The 10439-nt window shown below is 34.6% G+C and overlaps 1 protein-coding gene across 1 annotated transcript; it reads left to right on the forward strand.

Moving 5' to 3' along the window:
* The first annotated feature begins 1385 nt into the window (after positions 1–1385).
* On the forward strand, positions 1386–9778 carry grinaa (glutamate receptor, ionotropic, N-methyl D-aspartate-associated protein 1a (glutamate binding)). Its single transcript, XM_016281403.1, has 7 exons — positions 1386–1404; positions 3114–3179; positions 5448–5566; positions 6555–6755; positions 6922–7050; positions 7335–7478; positions 9089–9778. The coding sequence occupies exons 1-7, from the start codon at positions 1386–1388 to the stop codon at positions 9236–9238; spliced, it is 828 nt and encodes a 275-aa protein (XP_016136889.1). The 3' UTR covers positions 9239–9778.
* Positions 9779–10439: the final 661 nt, after the last annotated feature.

Consider the following 10439-nt stretch of genomic DNA (forward strand, 5'->3'; position numbering starts at 1 on the left):
ATAAATATAAATATAAACAAAGTTTGTCTCTGCAGGAATAAAATAAAATGCTAATTAGTTATTTTTTAGCAAATTTCCTTCATTTGTAGATATATTACCATGGTCAAGAAGATACATGTTTAATTTTAGTGTTTGCGTTGGCACATTTGAGGCTGTCTTCTGATTCTGAATGCATCAGAAGAACCTGATGAACATCCATGAAACTTTTCCATTCCACAACAATCACAGCACACACGTTCATGCCAGACTGGGGAGAGAGGTGTTATAATAATGTAAAATATGTGAAAAATAATGTGTTTTTCGAACAATCTAGTATGAGAGCCTGTTCTAGTACACTCCCAAAACAAAATCAAGACTTTGTAAAAGAGCATAATAGGACCTTTAAGAACTGTTCACTGAAAGGTTCTTTTGGAAACCAAAAGTCACAGGGGTTTTCACTGTCAATGTGAAAAACCCATTTTAAAACCTTTATTTTTAAGAGTGAAAGCTTACAAATGTGTCACCATCAAGGAATGAGTAGTCAGCTGACAAACATATGTGCCATAAGACTAATCACAAATTTACCTTTAAATCAGGCTTTATTTTATACCACATACATTGAATTCTTCATTTTAAATGTATTTGCTTTTGTATTTACATTTGAGTCGTCAAGCCACAAGGGCTTTGATCACTTCTTAAAGAGATGAGTTTTTATTGATTAAAGACTCTAGCTAATCTAATTAATCATAAATTTAAATATCTGCTTTGCAGTAATTTGGTTTTCACTGAACAGTCAAATATTATTTTTCATTTCCAGTAACTCCCTAGGCCAGTCATAAACATGAACCTTTGGAAAGCCTTCCTGCTGAGCTAAAATGAAGTATGCTGGAATCACCGAATCAGTCAGGCTTACATGTTTTAAAAAACAGCTCTCAAACTTGACTGATTCTTGATAAGTGCAGTGATCTAATAGCAACCAGCAGCACAGATCTTAGCAACATATTAAGCTGCTTAATTTGGTTTGTGTAGTTTGAGAGATAAACAGACAGGGATGTTAATGAATGGAGAGCTTTCAGCACTGCAAAGATTTAATAGAGCACCCTGATGTGATTTGCAGATTACACAAAATAATAGCTTGTGTTTTTCAGTAGCTGACATTCCAAATACAACAAAAACAAACACCAGCTATTATTGTTTAAGAGCTAAAAAAAAATGTATAATTGTGGACGTCTTGCATATGTTAAAAGGATCAAGACTTTTGTCACTGTATTTGTCAGGGGAAAATTATGTGGAATTGCTTTATTTAATTCCTGGCCTGCTGCTGTGAAGGGGACAGTGGAAAACCGGCCGCTGAATATAACCTGGTCTGTAACGCTGGGCAGACCGCTGAGCTGAGATCAAGTCACATGGGATTTGGCTTCCACAGTAAATGGGACAGTGTTGCATAACTGCTGTTATACAGTGCTGTTATACCTTAAAGGGGACAGAGATTATTCATAGTGACATTTATTTTACAATATTATAATATGTATAAGAAGGTCATTATGTTATGCTGACTAACTTGCCGCCTTGTGTTTTTTACAGTTGATTGCAATTGATAAAATGTACAGTGTTTAGTTTTACTAATTAAAACTTATAAATTCTTTACCATTTTTTTGTAGTAGAAGTAGTTGTTGTTGTTTAATTGGCCATACTAATTTCCCCTATTTTTACATTTATATGAACCTTTCTGTCATCTAACACTCACTTAAAAAAAAACTAATAATTTAAAAACACTGGTAAGTGTAATCTTTTAACAAATCTCTAAATTAATATTTTTCACATATACAGTATATTTGTACATTATAATGTTTAGGTGCCTAAATTCATTTGTAGCATTTCAAATGATTGCTTTTAGTATTTAGTGTTTTATTTTATATAATACAATTCTATAATATTCTACAATTCTCCAATATAATTTTTTTGTATGTAAACATCACTGATCTATATAGATCAGTGGTAAACATACTATATGGACATCTTTAACCTTTTTAAATTGTGTTGCAGTTTTTTCCCAGCTTCCGGCGCTGTGATGTCTATAGTTTTGAGATACAAACTTCTTATTCCATTACATTATGCTCCATCTAGCTTTTTATACACAAAAACACATTGTGTGTGGATGACCACTTAGAAACAAGATGCAGGTCATTCACAGACTGAATCTTAGCTTCTTTTTATAGTCTCACTTTCACACATTTAAATGAAGGGGTTTCCCCACCAACTCATGCATTCAGATCAGTGTCCATAGCAGTTCCTCTCTTTCAGCTGCACAACCGAGAAGCTGTAATCTTATGTCCTCTGCCGTTGGATAAATATTTGGATAATGTATGGTTTGGTGTAGGTTCTTGAAGGTGTTGTTTGTTTTCCGTATTCAGTCGTAATTCCCACTGAATCATGCCCCTTTTGCCTTCTGGCTGCCCCTTTTGTGTTAAAATGCACCATTATTCAGTGGACTGAATTGAATCTTTGAGTAAACAGAGCTGGATTGTTCACTTGTGGTTGGTCCAGTTAGAGTTGTTTTGATCAGATCATCACAGCTTATTGTTGGTTTGTCCATTTTTAGTTTTAGGATGTGTAACTCCTACACAAATTACTTTAAAATATACCGTATTTAAATTTGAAGGTTGGCAAGAAATGAAAATTCACCCTATAAAATTTCTAAATGCATTGATCTTATTGTGAATGATTCTTCAATACAGCCGCTTTTTTAACCTAAATTTTTAATCAAAATTCAGTCAACAAACTTCTCTCGGGTTGGGCATGGTGGACTTCTCTAATCATTTAGTCAGCATAAAACCACTTATTTATGAATCTGTACGTTACAATATGGGGAAAAAAGTTTGTTGCTACTTCCATTTCATCATGATTTTAATGTAGCTTCACTTTACTTTACAAAAACAGTTGCACTGTATATTGAAACTAGTCAATTATATATTATAATATTATAAAAACATCTTTTTATTAGAGTTATGGTATTATTTTATATCAAAATAATATCAGATTGTTTAATACATTTAAAATCTGATAAATTGAATAATTATTTTATCTACTATTTGTAGATAGTTTATATGCTTATTAGAGTATTTGTATATTAGGGCCCTACGCTCAAGGTCCATACCAGCAGGGGCCCGGCCAGCCTGCCTTTGGTGTAGATCCTAATGGTAAACCGTTTCCAGAAAAGAAAAATGTTTATGTCAGGACTTGGGCTGGGCAGTATATCAAGTTTGTACGATATATCGATATTTTCGTTATAAGCGATTCGATATGAGGCAATACCGTTTATATGGATATACAGTAAGTTAGTTTGATACGAGCGCATCTGAAAATATAGCGGAGGACACCGACTGAGCTGCTGCGGAGAAAGTGCATAATCCAATTTGTTCTAAACACGTGACAAGCTTCATATTAAGTCCTTTAAAACTGGAAAGACATAGTTTATAGTTTCGTTTCGCATATTAGTTTAAGTGGCTCGGCCTGTCATATGCTCTGACAGAAAGGCTGCATGTGCCGCTGACAGAGACACTAGGCTACTCGCGCTGTTTAATGTGTTTGAGATGTGCTGTCTTCCTGAATGCATAACTTACATTTCACAGGTATATTCTACATCTGTAAATGTTAGAAAGCCATGGAAATATTTCCATTTTTCTGTCAGAAGTGCAAGAGCCTTCTGCTTTGGGATTCTCCGCTAAACTTTACAGACTTCAGTGAACAAGTGCCGCTGCGCGCATGCGTGCCAAACAGACAGAGCTCGATTAAATATGAGCGCATTAATTCTGACTAAAATATAAATTTTGCTGAAATATTTGTAGTTGGACAATAAATGTGGAGAATTTTAAACCTACAAGTAAGTGTATTTTTATGATAGCACTGACTGTAAAGTGGCTGTAATGGGGTAATCAAAATAGCAAAATAACAACTCTGCTTTTGTTCTCATTTATTTTCATTTATAGTTTAGTGAATTTAACTTCCTCTTTAATAGCCTTATTTTTGTTTTTAGATTGCAATGTTACAATGTTAGAATGAAATGTGATTTTAACCCTTTTTTGCACATAATATAAAGGCTTACATGGTTACATTCACTTTGTTTGTTTTCATAGCCTTTAATATGTATTGTGTTGTTGGACAACATTGGGTGGTAAGTGAAATATCGTTCGGTATCGATAATTATTGACATCTTTTATAACCTTTTTTAAAACAAAGAGCAATAGAAAAAAACTTTTAAATTTAACCACTGTATTTTTGAATTAACCCAATTTATTGAGACAAGCAACAAATATTTTTTGGTTTAACAGTCAAACACAAAATAAAAATTAAACAAATATCTCATTTCTAATGTTTTATATGCAGATTAAATAAGTCTGAAGGAAACTTTTGGCTTGTCTCCTGAAGCCACAGGAGGGTGCAATGAGCAAAATAATGCAGCACATTAAATTGCCAACGCAAAGGAAGTAACTGTCTAGAAAAAAACGTGCATTACGTCTAAATTAACTCATATAAATCAAACATCATTTCATAAATTGCATAAACTATTATGAACAAAACAGCATCATGTATTTATGCATTGCTTAATACAAAGAGCCGAATCGCCCATCACGCAGATTGCATTTAAAAACATAAGAGACGCAGTGAAAAGGAATAAACCTCCACAAATTTGCGACGTGTGGTCTAAAAGTTTAAACTGTTTTAACTTTGCATGGCTTTCTATATATCTCTTGTGTGAGACACGAGTGCAGCAGTCGTATTTCTCCGTCTAAAAAATGCTCTGAATATGCATTCTGTGTGAATGGCTTGGTTTCGGTTTTAACCTAATCAAGATCTTCTCCGCATTGAGCTTCTATATTTCTCTAATATTTTGAATGAATAACGCAGCACCTGCACGTCTCGTGGGCTAGACTAACAAAACATTAAACTACAACGTCACTTACATCATCATCACCGCATCTCGTGCTCCACTAATGACGCTCCCTGACACACATCTAACATTGGATCATACTATTTTTGCATTCAAATGCAAATGTTTATTTTAAATTCGACTAATATAAATTTTTTTATTCACAATCTCCTCATCACAGGCAGGCACAGCACTCAATTCAGCATGTGTTTGTGTTTGTGTGTGCAGTCTGCGTCACTCATAGCACGTGCCTATATCGTGCACTATATCGAACATTTTTTATATCGTTATCGAAGAGGGTGTACTGTCGATAAATATCAATACTATCGCCCAGGCCTAATATACCGTATATCGCAAATCGGCCAAAAAAATACAGAGATATGAATTTTTGCCCATATCACCCAGCCCTAGTCAGGACTCACTATTTTTCCATTTCTGTCGGCGTTTTATTGAATGAGCATACTAGATGGATTTAAATACATTAGATGATGGCTCTAACATACTTTAGATTTCACCCATCATTTCATGTTTTTGACAGATTCTATGGACAGCCCTGGATACCACGGTGGAGATGGACCCCCTTCTTACTATGGCAATGATGAGTTTGTGAACTCTGGCTGGGAAGATAAGAGTATCCGACAGGCCTTCATTAGAAAGGTAATCAGTAAGAGACCGATTCAGGTGGGGTCTTTATTTAGTTATTTATTTTTATTTGATTTGAAATAAATTTGTAGAAAGAGTCCAGTGTTCCAGGTAAAATGAGCAAGAATGGAACCATGTCACATTTCCTTGTTACATTTCTCAGAAGCGGAAGTTGTCATAGGTGGGTTACGTTACTTGGGTAAACTTTTATAGTGTTGATATATATATATATATACATATACATATATACATACACATATATATACGTGTGCGTGTGCGTGTGCGCGTGTGTGTGTGTGTGTGTGTATGTATGTATGTATGTACATACATACACACATATATATATATATATTCACAGTCATGTGAAGAAGTTAGGACACTATTGAATTCCATGGTTTTCCTTATCAGGACATATAACTGGTTCTTAAAATTTGGAAAATAAAACCTCAGATGAACAACAACACATGATATATTGCACTGTGTCATTGTTTATTTAACAAAAATAAAGCCAAAATGGAAAAGCCATGGGTGACAAAATTAGGACACTAATAACACTTTTTTTTTTGCATTCCAATTTGCTTAAATAGCAAAAGAAAAAAATCTAATGTGCTGTATTTAAAAATAAGAAAAACCCTCACAGCAGTGTTAACTATTTTTTGTAATTGAGGAAAGGTAATATAACAATAAATGTTATAGATGTGAATTTAATTTCTTAAAAAAGAATATAGGGAACTACTACTTTTGTTTATCAGCCAGGCACAGTTAATGGGCAATTATAGTAGTCTCAAAATGGTCAGATATTGGGAAATAAATGAAATAAAATCTCTAAAAATGTCACATTTAACATCATTATTACAGAGTGTACAGTATACACACAAATAAATTACAAATGTTTATTAAACACAGTTACTACAAATGGTCTTATCAAATGTGTGTGTGTAAATGGTGTATGTAGCAGTACAGTGTGTCAAAGAAAAACACGGTTTCTTTACTCTCTTCTCAGGTGTTTATGGTCTTGACCGTGCAGCTGTTGGTCACCTTCTCTTTTGTTGCCGTTTTCACCTTTGCAACTGACGTCAAAGTGTTTGTACGGAGAAATCAGTGGACATACTATGTCTCCTACGCTGTCTTCTTTGTTTCACTGATCGTTCTCAGCTGCTGTGGAGAGTTTCGCCGCAAACACCCATGGAACCTGGTGGCACTGGTACAACTGCCTATATTTACACGTGTTTTTATTCTATGTATTCTATGTTCTAGTTTTTATATGATTTAATATGATTTGCAAACTGGAAAAATTAGTTGTCTGCAATATGTTAAATATTTTTGTTAAATGTTTTAGTATATAGCTAACTGTATTTCTTCTTTCTCAGTCCATCCTGACCCTGAGTCTGTCCTATATGGTTGGAATGGTCGCCAGCTACTATGATACAGATGCAGTTATCATGGCAGTGGGCATCACTGCGGTGGTCTGCTTCACAGTTGTGCTTTTCTCATTGCAGGTTTGTTTGCTCACTGTAGCAGTCTCATAGTTTTTCTTCTTTTTATTTTATTGTATTGTATTGTATTGTATTCACACTTTGTTACCAAACAACATCTCAAGTTTATAATGACAGCATGTCAGGATTTCATAGTGTAGTTCACGGTTGTGGACCTTCCCATTCAACTATTGCAGAATTACTTTCCGAACGTTTGAACTAGGAGGTTTTATCAAGTGTCTTCCATGCATCCTTTGTATGCGGTAACCACCACTGATTGTCATTATCCTTCTCTTTTTCAAAAATAGAGCAAATATGACTTCACTTCCTGCTGGGGTGTTCTTTTTGTCTGTCTGATTGTCCTTCTCCTGGCCTCTTTCCTCTGCATCTTCATCCAAAACAAAATTCTCCACATCGTCTACGCCTCGCTCGGGGCCCTGCTGTTCACTTGTGTAAGTAAAACCATCAATACCTTAATATCCTTTAAAAAAAAAATGTTCACGTAAATGTATACTTCTGTGTTACGGAGACTGTTAAATTTGTCAGACCTTTTTTTCGTCAATCTATTCTTTACTTGCGTTATTGATAACTTTTAAAACCTTTGGCATTCTAGCTGTCAATTTATTGAAAAGAAATGTTAAGTTGTACAGCTGATCTTCTCTCTCTGGTTAGATTTAGTTAACTTTTTTCTTTTTTTCTTTTTTCATCTCTTCAGATATTTCAGCTTACTCACTTTAGAAACAAAACACTTCTTAGACTTTAGAAAAGACATTGTATTGTGACTTCCACACTTCATTAAACTACACTGCTGTTTTCAACAAGATAATAAAACAGAAGTCTGGACTAATGGCTGGAGTGGTGCTTTGCTACTGCACTTTAAGATTAAATAACCATTAGATTAAGAAAAATTAAAAATAGATAAGATTATTAGGGTTTGGACAGTTTGTTTGATCAATAGCATGCTGGTTTGGCGAACATATATCTTTCAAAAGTGGAAACCTGCACTTTGCTATTATAGTTTAATTGTTTGCTATTAAAGTCATCGTCCTTTGTCAAAATGGTGTAAGAATTATGTCTTTGCTGTGAGGTACATGTAAAACGTTTCACCATCTGTCTTAAACTGGGTCACCAAATTTGGGCCCTTTCGAAATCTCCAATTTTCCAGTCTGACTGGCTGTATAAAATCATATGTCTTTTGGAGCAGTGAGATTAAGCTGTTGGAACATCAGGAAATTACTGTAGAGTTCTTGGATAAATCCTTCAGGAAATTATGATGTGCAGTACCATTCAAAATTTGGATTGGTAAGTTTTTTTTTTTAATGTTTTTGAAAGAAATCTCTTACGCTCACCAAGACTGCATTTATTTGATCAAAAATACAGTAAGGACAGTAATATTGTGAAATATTATTGTAATTTAAAATAACCTTTTTCTATTTGAATATATTTTAAAGTGTTAATTATTGCTGTGATTGGCAAAGCTGAATTCAGCAGCTATTACTCCAGTTTTCAGTGCTGCATGATCCTTCAGAAATCATTCTAATATGCTGATTTGGAGATTTCTTATTATAATCAATCTTAATCAATACATTGATACATTTTTTCAGGATTCTTTGATCAAGAGAAAGCTCCAAAGAACAGACTGACTGCAAACTTTTAAACAGAATAGTGTAACTATTGCAGTAAAGCAGGATACAAACCCAGTGAACTTCATGTAGTATTTGCTAATGATTTGAGAACACACGATTTTGTAGTTTCTGAATAAAACATCAGCGGTGCTGCTAGGCCCAGTGCATTGTGCTAGGTGATTGCTTATAAGCTTAAAGTGTTAAAAGAGCCTTTATGATATTCTAGTCCCTAAATATTATTTGAATCACTCCTTCGATGTAAGTCTATGAGATTTTTTAAATCACCCACAAGGTGAAAATTGTATATAATAGCACACATCTTTAAAAAACGAAGAAAAGGAAAAGATTAATATAATTTTCAATCTCTGTAGCAGTTCAGCTCGTTTTATTTCCCCAAGAATGAATGCGATACTCAGTGCTTGTTTATTCTTTCACAGTTCCTGGCTGTGGACACCCAGCTTCTCCTGGGCAACAAGAAGATGGCCATTAGCCCAGAGGAGTACGTCTATGCAGCTCTTAACCTCTACACCGACATCATCAACATCTTCCTTTACATCCTGGCCATCGTGGGTCGCACCAGGGAATGAGTACGCCCCCTTCCTGTAAGAAGAGGAAAGTGCAGTCCACTTTACACGGAATTATGTACCACCTCACACATTTCTTCACCTTTCCTCATATTCTTAATTTATTTGTCTTTCACATTCCCTGTATGTCAACATGTACAGGCTGATCAAGCCATAAGCTCTTTGTCCTTTTCTGGGCAAAATTAGAAATCAGAAAATTATTTAAGAACCCGTTTGAATGTAGTTCCTCTACATTGCTCACTCTGTCCTTGTTAAAACCGCTTCTGGTTCTGGAGATGTATAACATGATATGACTCAACAGCTGCATCCAAACGGCATGGCAGAAATTTCACTCGACTAACTTTTGCACCTTTGCTCTCTGGTTGATCGAGAGGCAGAAAGAAAGAGCAGATATCAGTGAGCGGAGATTTGTTTGTCAGAGTAACGAATATTACTGATGCTAATGTGCTCCACTAGTCAAAAAATAAAGTCTCTGCATGATAGTCTAACACAGCGAAGAATGTCAGACAGACATGGATACTTCTCCAAACATTTGCATATATATATATATATATATATATATATATATACACAGTAGCTGTAAATAGTCAAATAAAGCTCACACCCCTCTAGTTCTAGGCATGAATATCTGAATATCTGTCTGTGCTGCGCACTAATGTGTGCGTTTCTATAACATTGCTGCTTTGCAACATAATACCACCAATATATACACTCCCAAGATGACAAACGTTTGTTCAGTTGACTGTGTTATCTACAGTATAACTATGAGAAGTAAAATAAAGCCTGAGTATAATAACTTTTTATTTTTGAGAGGAAGGTGAGCTTGTGAGGTGGTCCTGACTATTAAATAGTTCCAAAGGTCAGTATTTGAGGCTCAAACACTACATTACATAACTCTTTTCTCTTTCATGCTGACTACTTTACTTTTTTTCCATTAAATAGATCATTTTGTTTTGTTTGTGTATGTGTGTGTGTGATTGAGGGCAAGAGATGTTATTCCCTTATTTTAACAAATGTGAATGGAATATTAGATTATTTGATGCTTTTGGAAATATCGCTAGTTGCATGTTACCTTGCAAAAATGTTCCATGTGCTGGACAATAACAGGATATTTCTAGGATAATTCTTGCATTTGATGTTTTTGTGGTTATTTATAAGTTATTTATTCAAATGCCAGAGGAAGTCTGCTGGGTAATGGACGAAT

The sequence above is a fragment of the Sinocyclocheilus grahami genome, unplaced genomic scaffold (genome assembly GCF_001515645.1).
Source record: "Sinocyclocheilus grahami isolate Dianchi unplaced genomic scaffold, SAMN03320097.WGS_v1.1 scaffold149.1, whole genome shotgun sequence".
Taxonomy (NCBI): domain Eukaryota; kingdom Metazoa; phylum Chordata; class Actinopteri; order Cypriniformes; family Cyprinidae; genus Sinocyclocheilus; species Sinocyclocheilus grahami.